At 42.2% G+C, this 20,138-nt stretch overlaps 1 protein-coding gene across 1 annotated transcript in view; it reads right to left on the reverse strand.

Annotated features, from left to right (window-relative positions):
- LOC109836181 (mitochondrial import inner membrane translocase subunit PAM16 like 2-like) overlaps window positions 1-20,138 on the reverse strand; it is a 60,326-nt gene that overhangs the window by 30,264 nt on the left and 9,924 nt on the right. The window contains exon 3 of the mRNA XM_020404059.1: window positions 1,741-1,795. Within this exon, the coding sequence (XP_020259648.1) occupies window positions 1,741-1,795 (55 nt within the window). The remainder of the gene's footprint in view (window positions 1-1,740; window positions 1,796-20,138) is intronic.

The following is a 20,138-nucleotide window of genomic DNA, read 5'->3' on the forward strand; positions in this document are numbered from 1 at the left end:
AAGAAGGTTCTATAGTGATTCCATGTTAGCATAGATACGAAGCCAGTTGGTGTACTTTTGGGAGCCCATTTGAAGCTCTTAGCTGGTCTTTCACTAAAGTCAGTTGAAGATCGAGATTTGATGTCGAAGACTCCATATGCGAGCGCGGTTGGGAGCTTGATGTACGCGATGGTATGTACGAGACCAGATTTGTCACAGGCGGTGAGCATGGTTTCGAGATACATGCACGATCCAGGAGTGGGTCATTGGGACGCCGTGAGATGGATTTTGAGGTATATTCGAGGTACGCTTAATGTTGGTTTGGTTTATGAGCGGGACACTACAGGTGGGCAGTTATGCATTGGTTATGCTGATTCGGATTATGCCGGTGATTTGGATAAGCGCCGGTCTACTACGGGGCATGTGTTTACTTTGACCTGTGCGTCGGTGTGTTGGAGATGCACCTTACAGTCGACGGTGGCTTTGTCTACGACGGAGGCAGAGTATATGGCGGTTACGGAGGCTGTGAAGGAGGCTATTTGGCTTCGAGGACTTTTGGAGGAACTTGGTATATCACAGAGGTCCATCACTATTCATTGTGATAGCATGAGTACTATCTATTTGGCAAAGAATCAGGTTTTTCATGCGCGGACGAAGCACATTGACGTTCATTATCACTTCGTTCGGGATGTTCTTGAAGATGGCGATGTGGAGATTGTGAAAGTCCACACAAAGGATAATCCGGTGGATATGCTCACTAAGGTGGTTCCGAGCAACAAGTTTGATCATTGTCGAAACTTGTTGCATATTCGTGATTGTTGAGGCCGTTGACGGCTATTTGGGTGAACTACGTTCGGTTTGATTCCTTGGGCAAGAGGATACGTAGGCAGTCTTTTAGATGCAGCCGGTTTGGATTTGTTGATGGGGGTGAGATTGTTTGGACTCTTGTTCTGGTTCTCGACTTGTTGTGGATTGAGTTCGTACTGGTCATAACAAGTGGGACATTTGGATGCTTTGGTGTCGGCTCAGTTTTGGGAAAACTTCGCCGAGGTGGAGAATTATGATCACGTGGGTGTGGGGGCCACCCATGCTCTGTTTCCCACACGTGAGTTCGTTGAGTGAGTTCGTGGAGTTCATGGGCCTTTCCGCGTGAGACCGAGTTCGGATTTTGGGCTGCTATTCATAGCCTATAAATAGGTGCTTGCACCCTAGGGTTTTACTGTGTGCAAGGATTTGTTTGGTCTTTTGCGGCTGCGGCAGAAAATCGCAGCAAGGGACAAGGAGACATGCAAAGGAGAAGTACAGGGAGCAGTGCGAGGAGATTTGCGGCTGCAGAAGTTTGCTGTGCAATGAATTGTTTTTCGGCTATTCTCTTTTGGCTACAACAAGAAGAAAAAGTGCAGGCTTTTGTCCTTTTGTAGAGAGATATTGTGAGGGATCTGAGAGTTTGTTTGAGGGTTTAGGTTGTGAGTGATTGTAAACCTTAGTTGTAATCTCTCCCTCTATTAGTAGATCTCCCCCCTCCTTGTCCCGTGGACGTAGGCTATTTGCCGAACCACGTAAAATTGGTTGTCTCGTTATTTGTGTGATTTGTAATAGCTTTTAGGTTCCCTCGACAGGTCAGTCCTAGAACTGATGAGAGGAAGAGCTGATATCTCACTTGGTTGAGATATTTTGCTTCATATTCTTGTTTCTTTGGTGAGACGGGAATTCTTATTGTGATCTGACTCTCATGTTGTACTGCCAAAGTGCTGCCGAAATTTCCGCTGCGCGCAACAGTTAATCGCTTCATGTGAAACACCATTTTTGCTGGCATCTGTAATGGCAAATGCAAAAGATATTATAATAATCAAGAGCCTCTAGTTGTTGTACTTGTCCACACCATCAACATCATATCATCAAATCTTTTCACATTCCAAATAAGATCGGCTATCAAAGCACAACAGAATGTCAATCCACATATAGACAAAGTTTAATCACTACATTATTTACACATGTTGGTTCTTATTCCAACACTTGCAGTTACTCTGAGAAACATTTCCAATTCAGGATATGGAATATCCATATACATGTATTTTATTGATATAAGGATATTTGAGATACATAACCATAAACGATTCGGTTAATATTTATAAATAGAAAACCTTTAAAAAGTCAAATACAAACATTTATTTCTACTCCCACCTAAACACTAAATCCTATTCTCATTTTCCAAGAACCAAAGATCAATGGTCATAAGGGATAAGATAAGTCCAACACGGATTAACATCCCTACCATGTTTGACATTAACGAAGAACCAAAGTTTCAAGGACTTAAATGTTGTGAACCTGATCATCAATGTCGCGCACCTATGCGGAAGCGTGCACGCGCATACCGAACGAGTCTGAGATCACTGAGAAGAAGAGAACCACACACAAGCACAATCCAATCCAAATACAACAAATCCAAACCAAACACAGAGATATACGTAGTTCGGCAATTTGCCTACGTCCACGGGGAGAGGATGAGGAGATTCCACTAAATCAAGGAGAGTACAAAATGGTTACAATCACACAAAATTACTCCAACTAACCCTCAACCAAAACTCTCAACTTGCTCACAATATCTCCCTCTCACAATGCTCAAATCTCTTATATCTTTTCTATTTTGAACCCTAGAAAATCGTGTCTCTATTTATATCCAAACAGAAACTCAAACGAACCAGGAAACCGTTGATGAGTCGACTCATGACGGGCATGAGTCGACTCATGCCAAGTGAGTCGACTCATAACTGAGGTGAGTCGACTCGTCAGAAACTTCATACAAAACGGCTGGGTTTCGTGAGTCGACTCATGACAGGCATGAGTCGACTCAACCTGATGAGTCGACTCATGTGCATGTATGAGTCGACTCACGGACTGAAAAACGAGAAAAACTGATTTTTTCTGATTTTCTCAACAATTCTCCACCTCGGAGAAATTTTGCCAAAACTGAGCCGACAACAAATAAAGAGCACCAATGCGTCATCTCTCCAAACACGACTTCACCAACATGGTTGCCTATGTACCCCCTCTCCCAATGGATCAAGCCGCCCGTAGTTCATCCCAATGGCCGCCAATGGCCTCAACAATCACGAATGTGCAACAAGTTTCGACAATAATCAAACTTATTGCTCGGAACCACTTTAGTGAGCATATCCGCCGGATTATCCTTCGTGTGGACTTTCACAATCTCCACATCGCCATCTTCAAGAACATCCCAAACGAAATGATAACGAACATCAATGTGCATCGTCCTCGCATGAAAAACCTGATTCTTCGCCAAATAGATAGCATTCATGCTATCACAATGAATGGTGACGGACCGCTACGATATACCAAGTTTCTCCAAAAGTCCCCGAAGCCAAATAGCCTCCTTCACAGCCTCCGTAATCACCATATACTCTGCCTCTGTCGTAGACAAAACCACCGTTGACTGTAAGGTGCATCTTCAACACACTGATCCACGGGTCATAGTGAACACATACTCCGTCGTAGACCGATGCTTATCCAAATCCTCGGCATAATCCGAATCAACATAGCCAATGCATAGCTGCCCACCTATAGTATCCCACTCATAAACCAAACCAACATTGAGCGTACCTCTAATGTACCTCAAAATCCATCTCACGGCGTCCCAATAACTCACTCCTGGATCGTGAATGTATCTCGAAACCATACTCACCGCCTGTGACAAATCCGGCCTCGTACATACCATCGTGTACATCAAGCTCCCAACAGTGCTCACATATGGAGTCTTCGATATCAACTCTCGATCTTCAACTGACTTTGGTGAAAGACAAGCTGAAAGCTTCAAATGATCTCATAATGGTATACTAACTGGTTTCGTATCCATGCAAACATAAAATCGCTATAAAATCTTCTTCAAAAAAACCATCTGTGTCAAATAAATTCTGTCCTTCTTCTTGTCTCTGCCAATCTCCATCCCTAAAATGCGCTTCGCCGCACCTAAGTCCATCATCTCAAACTCATTTGAAAGCTGAACTTTCAACTCATCTATAGCCGACCTGAAAATAGAGGCAACCAACATGTCATCGACATAAAGCAATAAATAAATATAGACACCTCCTCTCAACTTGCGAAAATACATGCAAGGATCAAACTGGCTCCGAGTGTACGAATGACCAAACATAAAACCATCAAACCGCCTATACTACTGTCAAGAAGACTGCTTCAATCCGTATATCGATTTCTTTAACCTGCAAACCAACTTATATTTCCCTGCAGCTCGGAATCCCAATGGTTGAGTCATATATATTTCTTCATCAAGATCACCATGAAAAAATACAGTCTTCACATCCAACTGATCTAACTCTAATCCATACTGTGCCACCAAAGCTAGCAAAATCCGAATAGAAGAGTGTTTCACCACCGGAGAGAAAACCTCATTATAGTCAATACCTTCCTCCTGTGCATAGCCCTTCACAACCAACCTAGCTTTGAACCTCAATGGAGTGCCCTCAATACCCTCCTTCTTCGTATATACCTACTTGCAACCAATCGCCTTCTGCCACTTTGAAAGCTTAACAAGCTTCCATGTACCATTCTTATGAAGAGACTCCATCTACTCCTGCATAGCTACCTGCCACGAATCAGTCTCTGAACTCTGCTCGACCTCTCTAAAAGTAGTAAGTATCATCTCATCGATACTCTCCACCAGAAGTACATGTGTAACTGTGTCGGCATACCGTGTTGGCACACGTATGTCTCTCCTCTTTCTCCGAACCGTAATAGAATTCTGAGCCTGAACCGTCGGTCCCTGATCTTGCACATCAGTACACGTAACCTTTGTGTTATCGTCGTGCTCGCCTGGCGTCACCTCAGTCGGCACTCTAATGGATATTGTACCATCTGGATACTGTGGAGCTGCATCGATCTTCACCACCTATGATATCTTCTCTGTCGGGTCGCTCTCCACCTGATGAGAGCTGGCGCTTCAAGATAGAAGCATCATCGAATGTGACGTCCCTACTCAGCACAATCTTCTTATTAACTAGATCCTATAGCTTGTATCTCTTGACACCACACTTGAATCCTACAAATATGGTCTTCCTAGCTCGAGGTTCCAATTTATTTGTTCTAACATGATAATATGCAGGGCAACCAAATACCTTGAGTTGGTCATAATCATATATTGTCTCTCCCGACCACATCTCCATAGGGGTCCTCTCCTCAATCGCAGATGAAGGTGGTCTATTAATAAGGTGGCTCGCATATGTAAGTGCCTCAGCCCAAAAGATCTTCTCCAAACCACTCTGCGCCAATAAGCATCGGACGTTCTCCAGCAAAGACCGATTCAGCCTCTCTGCCACCCCATTTTGCTGTGGTGTATGACTAACTGTGAAGTATCTTTCTATGCCCTCATCTCGACATAGCTGCTGAAAGGGGTCTGAAGTGTACTCGCCGCCGTTATCGGATCGCAACGTCTTGATCATTCTCACAGTCTGCAGTTCTAATATCTTCTTCCACTCCACAAACAAATCTAGGACTTCATACATATGCTTGATGGTGTACACCCAACAACGTCTAGAATAGTCATTAACAAACGCGACGAACTAATGTCGACCACCAAGTGATGCCATCTTGGTGGGACCCTAACATCTGTGTGCACGTAGTCCAGGATGCCCCTCGTCCTATGAATAGCAGTCTTGAACTTCACCTTCGTTTTCTTGCCAAGAATACAGTGCTCACAGAAATCTACTTTTCCACTCTTAGCTCCTTTTAATAGCCCCTGCTTGCACAAAGCCTGTAGTGATTTCTCTCCTGTATGCCCTAACCTGTAGTGCCAAAGTCTGCTCATGTCCGCCCCTGAAATAGTTGAAGCAACATGGACAACCTCAGTCTCCCCTTCAGATTATATAAGTTTCGACTGTGGACTCCCGTCATCACCACTAAAGATCTCTTAGTAACCTTTGCTACAGCGTCCTCAAATGTCACATTAAATCCCTTCGCCTCCAAAGCTCCAACAGAAATAAGATTCTTCTTCAGGAATGAATCTCACCTCCTTCAATTTGCGGACTACCCCATCTTGCATCCGAATCCGCATGGTACCTATATCACAAATGCCACAGGATTGATCATTTCCCATGATAACAACACCCCCCATCAAGTCTCTCAAATGATGCAAACCAATCTCACCTAGGAGTCACATGATAAGTAGCATCAGAATCAAGCATCCAATCCGATGCATCCAAATGGTTCACCTCCGGAGTAATCAAAAGAAAAAAGCTCGAATCATCAGAATCATCGCTTTTTGCAACATTCACTCCATTGGCATTCGACCATTTTTCTTGCTATTCTCCTTCTTTTTGACCTTTGGACAATCTCTTTTCCAATGCCCTTATTCCTTGTAGAATGCATATTGGTTCTTTTCTAGCTGGTGATGACCTCTTGACTTTGACCTTCCTCTATTTCCACCTTTCGGATATGGGCTTTTACTTCTTGTCGATAAGGGCTCTCCTGAAGTACTAGTGTAGGAAGTCTCCTTATCATTCCTCCTCAAATCATAGTTCGTTAAAGCATTAGTCACTTCACTATAAGTGATAGAAGATCTCCCATCAATAAAGTAAGCACGAAGGTATCATACTCCTCATCCGGTAAGGGGCCCAAAAGAATAATAGCCTTGTACTCATCCGTGATCTTCTCATCCACGTTCGCTAAGTCCGACAACAACTTAGTGTAGTTGTTCACATGAGCCACAAGCGAGGTGCCTCTGGACATATGAAATCTGAATAATCTTTGCAGTAAGTGCAAACGATTCTCAACACTCTTCGTAAGGTACTTATTGTTGAAAATTTTTCACATCTTCATTGCAGACGTCACCCTAACCACATCATATTTTAGCTCCTGTTTTAAACAAGACCTGATCACCCCACAAGCATTCCTATTCATCTTTTCTCATATCGCCTCTTCATATTTAGGTGGCCTCTCATTGACCATGATGGTCTCCTCTAAATTTTGAGCATTGAGCTCATCCTGTACGTCACTCATCCACAAATCAAAATTGATTTTGCCGTTATCTTTCACCACACTAATCTTAGTGTTCTGAAAACCAACTTGAACTGTACCCACCATCTTACTGCTTTCACCAACTTCTTCACCCATAATCACAAACTCCAAATTGCAAAGAAAGATTCAAACTTTATAGAATTTAGAAGTTATCCAACCGAACCCTAGATTGGATTCCAAATAGAACTCCTAACCACACGAGGAAAGCGAGATCTTTAACGGCAACTTCAAACCCTAACTCCATCGAAGCCTAGAACTCCAAGAACCAAGCTTCCAACTGAATCTTCCTCCACCTAATCCAAAACCCTAGATCTGAAACCTGGCCCTGATACCACTTGTTGTGAACCTGATCACCAATGTCGCGCACCTATGCGGAAGCGTGCACGCGTACACCGAACGAGTTTGAGATCACTGAGAAGAAGAGAACGACACACAAGCACAATCCAATCCAAATATGACAAATCCAAACCAAACACAGAGATATACGTGGTTCGGTAATTTGTCTACGTCCACGGGGAGAGGATGGGGAGATTCCACTAAATCAAGGAGAGTACAAAAGGGTTACAATCACACAAAATCACTCCAACTAACCCTCAACCAAAGCTCTCAACTTGCTCACAATATCTTCCTCTCATAATGCTCAAATCTCTTATATCTCTTCTATTTTGAACCCTAGAAAATCGTGTCCCTATTTATATCCAAACAGAAACCCAAACGAACCAGGAAACCGTCGATGAGTCGACTCATGACAAGCATGAGTCGACTCATGCCAAGTGAGTCGACTCATAACTGAGGTGAGTCGACTCGTCAGAAACTTCATACAAAACGACTGAGTTTCGTGAGTCGACTCATGACAGGCATGAGTCGACTCAACCTGATGAGTCGACTCATGTGCATGTATGACAGGCATGAGTCGACTCAACCTGATGAGTCGACTCATGGACTGAAAAACGAGAAAAACTGATTTTTTCTGATTTTCTCCACATTAAACTCTATAACTTGGGTTTTCTCTGATCATAAGATACAGAAGTCCAAATACTCATGCGTTTCTGGCATCAATAATTACCTAACACTATTAGTCACTTTATGAGAATCAAGATGCACTTCAGTTCTTATGCTATGACTAAGGAGATGGAAAACAACGTTTTGCATTCAGACAGCACCCACAAACAAAGCTTTATACGACACAAGTGTATTCCTATTTTCTTCCAAATGAGCTAGAGAAGGTACCATCTTATCTGAGAAGGATTGTAAGAAAAAGAAACGGAGATGGAGCTTCAGTGCTATGTGAAGAGGTATTTGTTTGTGGTGTAACATTTAGAAAAATCGCGAAAAAGATGCTTGAGAAAGGGGTATAGGAACCTCCGACACGAGCATCGTCGCATTTTTTATTAAAATTAAAGGGGCACCATAGTTAAATATTAGAACCTGTGCTCTCTACACTTTCCTCCTTTGAGAAGATAATGAGGTTGCATGCTCTCCTAGTTTCAACGCAAAACAAAGCTACGAAAAGCTATCCAGGAGAAACAAGAATCTACACCGACAGTGCGTGCATTTTCATGATTGCGGACCATAATATTGGATACAGCTTCGGGCTTACAACTAGACATCCACAATTTACAAACGTAAGATACGATTTATCAAATATGACCACCACAATTGTTCCACCAAAAAAACTTGTAAATGTTTAGTAGCCAATTCGAAAGCCCAAGTACTTCCAAGTTTTAAACAAAACATAATAAAAATAATAACACTCCCAAGTCTTAAGTTTTTAATAAATTATACAAAAATAAGCAAAATTCATATATATAAACCCATCATACTTTTTTCACTATCCTGAAGCAAGTAAAAACAAAGGTTGAAATGTAAATGTTCAGCTTAAACTGCATATAACATAACACATAATGGTGGGTGGCATGTTTTCTTATTGTTAAATTATTAAATTTTTTAAAAATTCTTAAATTTAAGACTTAATATCAGAAAACCGCGCTCATCTTTGGACGATCACCAGAAAACCTCCCTTAACCTTCAAAATATCAGAAAACCCTACTTAAGTTTAGAGGTCATCAGAAAACCCCTCTTAACTTTGGCATTTTATCCAGAAAACCCCCCTAATCTAAAGGGATTTTCTGATAAAATCTCAAAGTTAAGGGGAGTTTTCCGATAAATCTTAAAGTTGAAGGGGGGTTTTGTGATAATCCTGATAATTAAGGGGGGGTTTCTTATTATTTTTGCAAAGTGGGGTGGGGCGGGGGGGTTTCTAATGATCGTCCAAAGTTAAGGGGGATTTTCTATTATTTAGCCTAAATTTAAGACAAGCTATATTAACTTAATAACAATTATTACGACAAAATATGTTAGTGGTTATGCCCTAGGCCAAATATTTGGACCTTGATGTAATGATTATATTTTTATTTAAAGAATGGTTTTCTCCACATTAGTATTATTGGCATGTTACATTATTGTAATGTTTATGAATAACTATGTTATTCATATTATCCCTAGTTATTTATCACTAAATGGCATAAAGATAAACTAAGACTAGTATGTGTTTTGATTGATAAACATGAGATGATTATATATGGTGATATAAATCAAACCTGTAGGTACTTGTTAGAGAACAAAGGTACTGGATAGACCCACTATGAGATTACTACATGAGTTAGTATCATAAGTGATCTCATAATAGTTATGTTATCGAATCCTTAGACCTGAGATTATCACATATTCCTACACGAGGAACATCGTGTTTAACATAATCAAACGTTATCTTTAATCAGATAATCATAAAGGTTATGATTGGACATGATGATAATTATGCAGAGGATAGTGAATAATAAAGATGGAATTTGTCCCTCTTATGAGAGAGATATCTATTGGGCCCCTCGATAAGTAGGACTGAGAAATGCATGGTCATGCTCAAATAAATTGATAGTGTAATCAATGTCATTTGAATTTATCAGTCTACTTAGTGATCGAGAAATTATATGTTTGAATAATATAAGTTTGACATGTACCATGACTTATGTTCAAACAAGATATCGTGTGACAAAAGGATTATAACATGTACTATTGGTTAGGTTAAAATCGAACTATCGATATTTATATTATTTGGGTAGTCATAATGTCTTGCTAGAGGCCACTTATGACTTGTGGGTTTATAATAGGATTGGGCCCACTTTCAACATAATATGAACCTATTGGGTCGCACACAAAGAACGTGATGAACGGGCTAGGATTTTTTTCGGCAATTTCAAATTTTAAATGTAAAATTAGAAATAAAAATCTGTTATTTTTGAGATATTTTAGAGATAAAATATTATTTCTTATTATCTGAATAAGAAACAAATTTCTGTTATTTTGAACAAGATATCCCCAAAATATCTCTCTACACATTAGGGTTAACGTGGGTATATCCCCAAAATATCTCTCTATACGTTAGGGTTAATGTGGTTATAAATAGACTTTTGTGATGCCCTGATTTGATGATCTCTCATAAAAAGAAAAACCCTAGCCGACGCAGAAAAGAGCTAGCACCCCTACATCCGTTCGTGATCGTTCGTGTGTGGATACTAATAGATGTTAGCCCTCATGTTTTGATGATGTTCTTACAACCACCATTATCGGTACTAATGGCTTATTGAGTGTAAATGTAGTAAAATCATTTGTCAAGCTCGTTAGTGCCATTAACGGAGGATGGATGGAATATACGCTAAAACGAAGACATCTAAAGGAGGAGGAGGCCAAAAAGATGAAGCAACGTTATTTCAAGAACAACAAAGGCATATAAAAGCTTCATCCGATTCAAGCTATATCAAAGCTCAAGTATTGCTTTCAATATGAGGATATTAGCCTTCTTTTGTTCTTCTCTCTAGTGCTAGAATGTAGGCAAAGAGTTACTGAGTTTACTTGAAGCTATTGGGAATCACACACACGTTTTTAGACTTGTGTCTTTTAAGCGTTTTTTCACAAAACACTATTTTTCACAAGTATGAGTACCTATCTGCAAAATTCTTTTTCCAAACGGTTTGTTTTTAGTATTAAAAATATTTTACAAAGTTTCAGAATTTTCAGAGGTCAAATGAATATCTTGCAAATATTTCAAGTTGGTCAAAAACCTGTTTTCTGGAAAATATCAGAAATCGGTCGACCGGCCCGGTCGACCGATCCTATGGTCATCCCTTAGTATCTTTCCAGATTGTCGTCGGTCGACCGATACGGTCGACCGAATTTCTCAACCCTTAATCGGTCGACCGTGCCGGTCGACCGATGAGTCTCTGGATGTTTTGTCAAAACTCCTTAGCTGCTGGCGGTCGACCGATTTTTTCGGTCGGTCGACCGAAGGTATTTTTCGGTCGACCAATATTTTCTTCGGTCAACCGATTTTTGCCTCTGTTCAGCCGCGACTTTTTTAAAACGGTCGTTTGCCTCGAACCCTGTGCTTTCACTTGTTAGTGATTGGCACAGTCTGTGATGAGGGTCTGAAGAAGAGATTATTATCTCATTTGGGTAGATTTGTTTTTGTTTTAAAATGATTTAAACTCTCCTATAAAATCCCCAGACCTCTTCTTCTTCCTCTAAGCCCTAACGTTTGAAAACCAGAGAGCTTTTTCTGTTTCCTGAGAAAATTTTCAAAACTCTGTTTTTCCTCTCTGTTTCAAGTGTGTTTCACTTCCCAGCTTCAGTACTCTTCTCTTTGCTATAGGGGCTTGTGTAAAGAGAGGTTCTTGCTTGCTTTTTCTTCTGCTGCTGTGTGGTTGAGATCTGTGGAGATCTACTGTGAGGGAGTGTGATCTGTGAGATCAAACTGTGTAGTGAGAGAGAGATCTTGTGGGATCGCTGTGTAGACGAAGTTCCGGCTTCCAAACCGGATGTGTTAGTGGATTTCTCCTCGAGAGTGGGGAGCGGGGACGTAGGTCAGCGGGCCGAACCTCGTTAACACATCGCGCGTCCCGAATTTTTCGGTCGGTCGACCGACGGTATTTTCGGTCGACCGATTATTTCTTCGGTCAACCGATTTGGTCAGCCGCGGTTTTTTAAAAACGGTCGTTTTTCGCCTCGACTCCTGTGCTTTCACTTATTAGTGATTGGCACAGTCTGAGGTCACAACCTGCAAAGTAGATTATCTTCCTAAATAGGAAGATTGGGTTTTTGTTTTTATTGATTTAAACTCTTTTATAAAAACCCCCAAGCCTGCTTCTTCTTCTCTAAGCCTAACGTTTGAAAGAGAACCAGAGAGCTCTGTTTCTTCCTGAGAAAATTTTCAAATCAAACTTGTTCTTCTGAGTTCTTGTGTGTGTTTCACTTCCCAGCTTCAGTACTCTTCTCTTTGCTATAGGGGCTTGTGTAAAGAGAGTGTCTTGCATTTATCTTCTGCTGCTGTGAGTGAGATCTTGTGTAGATCGACTGTGAAGGAGTGTGATCTGTGAGATCAACTGTGTAGTGAGAGAGAGATCTTGTGGGATCATTGTGTAGACGAAGTTCCGGCTTCCAAACCGGATGTGTTAGTGGATTTCTCCTCGAGAGTGGGGAGCGGGGACGTAGGTCAGCGGGCCGAACCTCGTTAACACATCGCGCGTCAAGGATAACGATTCCTAACTTTATCTCTTTCTTTATTATTGCACTTCTGTTACTGTGGTTTGTTTGTACTGTTTTTTAATTGCATATTAGAGCCTCTTGACCCTAATCACCCCCCCTCTAGGGTCCTTCAATAGAGGGCGTTCGTTCCTTGAGCAGCACCTAGAGTCCGATCGAATTAAGGTGTTAATTCGGTAATCTGCACACAAACAGGTTCGTAATCTGAAATTCCTTTTGAATCAATTGGATCGTATGGATCTTGTTTGGGTTTTATTTTAATTTCAGCTGCATGATTAATTTTGAATTATATGTATAAAACCCAATAGTGGTATCAGAGCCACTTGCGGATTCAATTGATTCAAAATATTTTGTGTTTTGTATATATATGATATATATAAACCTATTGGCATGAATGACGTTTGAAATGTATGATGATACATGAAATTGATTTCTATTTAATTGTTAAAAGCAATATGTTTATATGAGATATGAATGAAGTCAGTTGAATAATATTATTAATGTTATGTAAAAGGGGATACGAAGTTGATTGATGTTAACATGATGAACATGTCTCGAAATTAATTTTGTTAATATGATAAATATGATTAATATCATTCTGCTTAATATGATTAATGTGATAACATGTTTTATGATAATTCGGTTAATGTTAATGTGATTAACATATTAATATGATTGATTTGATTAACGGATTATCTTAAATGATATTCTATATTTATTAAATGATTGTTTAATGTGATTAAACAATCACTGATATGATCAATAGAATCGTTATTCAAAGATATAGAATAGGATTTTAGGGAAAAAATTGTTAATGAGATTAATAATACCTCAAAGCTTAGAGGGGCGTTACCCCTTAGGTACCCCGTGTTTGCGGTGAAAGTTGATGTTTTCATTGTTATCGAATCTATTACAACTTTAATCGTTACAATAAACTCGAATGAAATAAAAAGTTGATCTTTTTTATAAGATCTCCTTACACAATGAAAATAAAAAGTTTACAACTTTATTAAATAAACGCAGAGATTGTTTATCGGTCTTCTGCTTGCGTGGGATCTTTGCCTATGCCGGGGTTTATCCGTGGACCACCGTCGATCAGATCTGATTGCTGAAAAATTGGGCAGAGCTTCGTTTATCCGCGAAGGGATCGAGAAACCGTAGCTCTTATCTCGGCGAAGCGAGATAATCACTCTTCTTAAGATTACCAAAACGGGATAATCATAATGAACTAATCCGGGAAATTGCAGATCTGACGAGCTCCTCTTCTTTATGCCGACGAACTTGATCAGATCTCTACTCCTCCTCCTCTCTAAAATCTGTGCACTTTAAGTCTTTAATCCGGCAGGGCTTCGCCGAGACACGAGAATTCCAGATCTAAAAAAATGAGGGTCTGAGGCTTGTATTTATAGGCTTGAGGGGTTCCGGGCGGTTAAAACCACACAAAGGCCCAATTCTACGTTGGAGACACCCCAGGGGGTCTCGGCCCTGGCCGAGACACCCCTCTCGTTGGTCCGAGACACTCCTTTTGGTGTTTTTTGACGGTTTCCGCCGTAATTTCTTCGTCCGAACTCGGATTTGAGTGATTCGAAGTACGTTGGAAAGCCGACAAGGAGTTCTATCAATTCCGATGGTCGGATCATCTATAGAATGAATGAGACACGAAGGGCATTGTTCCTTTTGTAAACATCGCGGGGCTCCCGATTAGCCCGTACCTCCGTTATTCCGAAATTTTGTTAGTTCACGTAGTTCGTCGATTCACTTCAATCGTTCACCGACATCAATCGAACTCCTGTGAACCGGATAGTGACGTTTATCATCGTTCCTTAACACTGAGCTGTTCGTGGAGACCTATAGGTAGTTTTTGATGCCTACAGATACCCCCTCCAAAGCATTCCAGACTCGTTTCTTTTGTAGAAGAGGCTGGAATACTTTGGATGTGATTGGTCCAGCCTTCAGTCGGCGTAAAGGACCTGTAGTTAGCTTCGATTCTTAACTCCTTCGATTTTCAGTCTACTCGATGCTTTGATGAATAGCTGAAATCCTTCCGGCGCTACGTTTATCGTCTGGCCGTCTTCGAAGTCTCAAATCTACAACTGATGAGTTGAGTGTTGGCTCGTGTTATTGAGTTGACTTTGAACTGACTATCTCCGTCGCATCGACTCTTTGATCGCAACGCGTTGACTGGCGTTGACCTAGGGTTATGCGTTGACCGGCGTTGACCCTAGGGTTTCGAACGTCGTACATTGACTCTTTTGCTCACAACGTGCTGACTGGCGTTGACCTAGGGTTACGCGTTGATCGGCATTGACCCTAGGGTTTCGAACGTCGTACGTTGACTTTTTGCTCGTAACGTGCCGACTGGCGTTGACCTAGGATTACGCATTGACCGGTGTTGACCCTAGGGTTACTAATTGCTCAGTGTTGACTTTGGGTTTCAGACCGCCCGACGTTGACACAGTTTATACTCGTACGTTTACTAGAGTATACACAGTTTAAGCTCTTAAGGTATTGGAGTACGGTGGTCCCAAGTGTCGGGGCTGTAGGACCAACTGTTAAAGCTGATTTGTGGATCTTATCTTAATGTTGTTGGATAATCGAGTCACGAGACCAACTAACGGAGCTGATGCATCAACCCTCAGCCATCAACGGGTTTGATAAGCCTTTACCGACTACCGTTTGAGTCGGGCTAGCATGCGGATTGTTTTAAGTCCGTTCCGCATGTGACGTTATGCTAAAAGAGTTAACTCTTTTAGTGCTACGATATTGAATACGTAGACTTCGTCTTTCTCCTGTGAAAAGACTAACCGGCAACGTGTGTTAGACGTAGGCTTAGGATTTTTGGCAAATCCTCAGCCCTCAACGGATTTGATGTGTCTTTACCGACTACTGTTCGAGTCGGGCTAGCAAGCGGATTGTTTACATCCGTTCCGAATGTGACGTTGTGCTAAAGGAATGAACTCCCTTAGACTTGATGCTACGACTTCGAATACGTAGACTTCGCCATTGTTACGGGAATAGGCTACCCGGCAACGCGTGTTAGGCGCTGACTTATCCTTACTTAGGATTCAGGATAAAAGTCCCCAGACTCGGATTCTGGTGTCTTCTTCAAACGGTAAAAGACTAAACCGGTAACGTGTGTTAGGCGTTGGCTTATCCCTGCTTAGGCTTTGGGATAAAATTCTCCATGCGTGTGAGGCACGGATTATGGTGTTATTAATAAGAACTTGCCACAATGTTGAATATGTGATATTTTGTCCTTTTTACGGTCAAGGACTAACCAGCAACGCGTTTTAGGCGTAGGCTTATTCCTACTTAGGATTCGGGATAAAATTCCCCATGCATAAAAGGCATGGATTTTTATTGCTACGATGTTGAATACGTAGACTCGATCGTTTTTACGGGAATGAACCACCCAGTAACACGGGTTAAGCGTTGACTTATCCCTACTTAGGCTTCGGGATCAAATACCCCAGACTGGATTCTGGTGTCTTTTTCAATCGGTGAAAGACTAAACCGGCAACGTGTATTAGACGTAGGCTTATCTCTATTTAGGAGTCGAGATAAAGTTTCCCGTGCATAGGATGTACGGATTTAAAGTTAAGAATTGTGTAAAGACGAACTGGAAAATGGAAGAGGAAGAATTTTATATTCTATCTCCCAGCACCGAAGAGGAAGAATTTTATATTCTATCTTCAGTTGGAAAGGAAACTCGAAGTGGGATCTCCACCCCCAGAATCCAAAAAGATGAAACTAGGAGTGGGATCTCCACTCCGAGAATCGGAAAGATTCAAGTAACCCTAACTTTTATAGGATTGGTTGCTTGATCCAAGAAAAGAGTTCCTCATTTATTAAGGGGAAATTCCGATTTCGACCCTGACTTTTATAGGTTTGGCTAAAAAAGGAAAAGGTGGAAGTCTTTCGTTTATCGAAAAAGAATGACTCGGTCTTAGTCTCAACTATCTTGTAAGTTTGACTAAGTGAGATTGGGAACAATCCTAACTTTTATAGGTTTGATTGCTCAATTTTTTGAAAGTGGACCTCTCGTTCATGGAAGGAATCGAGAGGGGACTTTGGTTGTGGCCCTAACTATAGGAAGGTTTGACCAGGTATACAGTGAGAGTGGGAATACAAATCACAGCGGGGGTTTAATGTTTATCACTTTGTTCGTAATTATTGGGTTATCCATAAGAAAATTACATATAGCATTCTTCTGGGAACTTCCCATTACATGAATCATCCACCCCCAGCTTCCTTCTTGGAACTGGGTCTGACTTTGTACTCCGTTACATGACCGGGTTATCCTTAAGAATATTAGCGTAACATTCTCCAGGAACTTCTCATTAACAGTAGGAAACAGTTTAGACTCATATACCTATTGGAGTATCAGGGAGCAGTTTAACCTCATATACCGATTGGAGGATTGAGAAGCAATTTATACTCGTATACTCTTCGGAGTGTTGCCGTTCTTATTTGGCTTATCCTAGCGTTATGACGACGGCTTCAACCAAGGTTTGGATGCTATTCTTTAAAGTAAAGCAAGCCTTGGTGGGATGAAGGATCCTCCTGTGGTACGCGCAGTACTTCGGATCTGCAGTATTGTCAGCTTCCTCCTGATTTGTGATGGGCGGCAACTTGATCTTGTTGTTTTCAAGAAGGGGCTCGAAGATGGCTGGAACGTCTTCATCCTTGAATGAGTACTCTTTTTGGAGTCTTGGACCCGAAGTCTTTTGCTGCCTTCGGGACTGCTGTTGTGACGTCTGATTAACGTCAACAACTGTTGCAGGTGTCTTCCCTTCATTATGGGAAACGAGACCCAGATTCAGAGGGTTAGTCATCGGTTGGCATCTTTCAACCTTCCTCCTTCTAAGGAATCGTTCGGTCTGCTCTCCGCGCGCCTTCAACTCTCTCCAGGTATTGAGTGGCTCTACTCCTATAACATCTAAGATGTTAATGGACAAGTAGTTATGACAGGTTTGTAAGACGAATTCCTCCGTGACGGGATCCTTGCAGTTCATTGCCTGATTGCGAAAGCGTTTGATGAAGGTATCCACCGACTCTCCGTCTTTTTGTTTCTCATCGAAGAGTGTCCTAATCGACACTTCGGCGTCATCATCGAAGAAATGAGCGAGGAACATGTTTTTCAGGTCCTCCCAACTGTTGATGCTTCCGGTCTTGAGGTGGCGGTACCAATCGAAGGCGGGCCCGCGAAGGGTGCTAACAAATGACCGGACCATCAGAGACTCGTTGCCAGAGATCACTCCCAAATAGGACTTGAAATAGATCAGGTGCTGAGTGGGGGAACCCTTCCCGTCAAACGGCGTGAAGTTGATCAGGTTAAACTTCGCCGGATACGGGATCGAATCCCACTCTTTCGGGTAAGGACATGGAATGCCGGTCTTCTTTACCTCTTGAGCAGACATTAAAGTATTAATTTTGCTCTTGAGATCCTTCATCTTTTCGTCCTCATCTATATCCTGTTTTGGACAATTCTTGAGAGGAATAACGGGGCCACCCCCAGCATTGTCATCTTTGGTAGGACCACCCCCAGTATTATTGTCCTTAGTGGGACCACCCCCAACGTTGTGTTCATCCACATCTGAATCGCTACCTGCTTGGTTAGCAGTGCTGCGACGGCTGGACTCACCTAGCTGATTCGACAAAGCTCGAATTTGTTGGTCCTGCATTTGTCTCATCTCCTGCATAGCCATTTCCATCTCAATCTTGAATGCCTCTTTCTGCTTGGCTAAGGCTTCCTCAACCATTTTGGTTAGTTGCTCGGTGTTGATCATGAACACTTCCCGAGCTTGTCCTATGCTAGACGTTGTATCGTCAGAGGCGATTGCGGAATAAGAATCTGAGAGTTCGTCATCGGAATGAATTCCTTCATAGACACCCTGGTAATCATTATGTCTAACAGTTTCTAGCTGAAGCTGAGATATTTGTTGGGTTATTCCCGAACTGACTCTTCTTCCTGGAGAGAAATTAGGGTTGGAACCACTTGAAACAATCGGAGATTTTCCCTTATTGACCATGTTGATGGTAACTTCTGGGAATTCATCATCTCGAGCAACCGATCCTCTTTGGTGGAAACGCCTTGATTTGGGCTTCGTCGTTCCATCGGAGATTCTCTCGAATATCGAGACCCTCCGCAGAGCGGTCTTGGGGCAGCTACACGTTGATAATACTGCCCTGATAATTTTGATACACGGAGAGTGAGAGTCCGCTTCTCGGGTACTTCTCTTTCGAGATTTATTCGTACCTCCAGCCCGATAGTACAACTCATCAACGTTGCGGTCGGAGTAACCTATCGGCTGCTTACATGGATTCTTAGGTATAACGCGTTCGTCTGTCTGACGTGTTTTACTCTGAGTAAACATTGCCTTATTGGCATCTACAGGAGTCACACGTTTGGAATCACACCCTTGTGAGGGTGAAACCTTAACGGGCTCCTGGTTTTCTGCACGTCCCTCCAAGCGGGCTGTTGTAGAAATTAATTTGTTAGGAGGTCGCGTACGACCCCCAGTCCGGATGTTTGCTCGAAGCTCCTTCAACGGTCTCAAGCTTTCCTTAAAAGGCGCTTTTCCTCGATCCTCAGGTAGAGAACCGATGTGATTCTTCAATGGGACTTTAGCTTTGGGGAGACCCACGTTGTCATAGAGCTTCACCGGAAGTGCGGGAGCAGGGTCTGGAGTTGACGAAGGCCGGAGAGCATCGTCGCCTGTTTTTGCCTTAGGCGCTGATTTGGCCTTTGGCATCCAGACTTGCTTAGATCTTGGTGGTTTTTTGGCCACCTTTTCCTTCTGCAATTCCTGTGCCTTCTGTACAATAATCCTCGTCTGTGCTAACAGTGCACGGCGCTTATGGATGCGCTCCTTAAGAGTTGAACGGGTTTGTTTGACACGAACCCATTCATTAGTAGGTGGTTGGGAGGAGGTTCCCAAAGGTTGTTGCTGGAACACTTTGTGCCTTCTGCGTTTCAGATCCGCATCATAACAGATCCCGTCAACAGGCTCCAAAGCCTTGGCAAATTGACGGGCGAGATGTTGACGGCGCCTTTGACGAGCCCTCCTCGTCAACACTGGTGCACTTTCAACCGGCAACTCCTTGACTTTCGAGGAGTTGTCACGAATGTTGGATCTGGTTTCTTTAGAAGCCGGCGAATCATTGCGAGGTGTAACTACAACAGCGATAGCGGAGAGATCGTCTTCTTGGGTCTTCAGATCTGAAGACCAGCGGATCTTCCTGGAGGAGGAGGCCTTCATGCACCTGCAAGGAGAGGCAGATCTGGAGGAGGAGGAGGAGACATACTCCTCGAACTTCTGCTGGTCGAACTCATATTCGACCTCTTCGAGCACCGGGATCTTGATCATCGGCTGCGGCACGACAGCTCCGGCAGCGAAGCTGTTGGCTCCCACTGTGGTCGCCAGTTTGTTTGTGGTGAAAGTTGATGTTTTCATTGTTATCGAATCTATTACAACTTTAATCGTTACAATAAACTCGAATGAAATAAAAAGTTG

Source organism: Asparagus officinalis, chromosome 4 (genome assembly GCF_001876935.1).
Source record: "Asparagus officinalis chromosome 4, Aspof.V1, whole genome shotgun sequence".
Taxonomy (NCBI): domain Eukaryota; kingdom Viridiplantae; phylum Streptophyta; class Magnoliopsida; order Asparagales; family Asparagaceae; genus Asparagus; species Asparagus officinalis.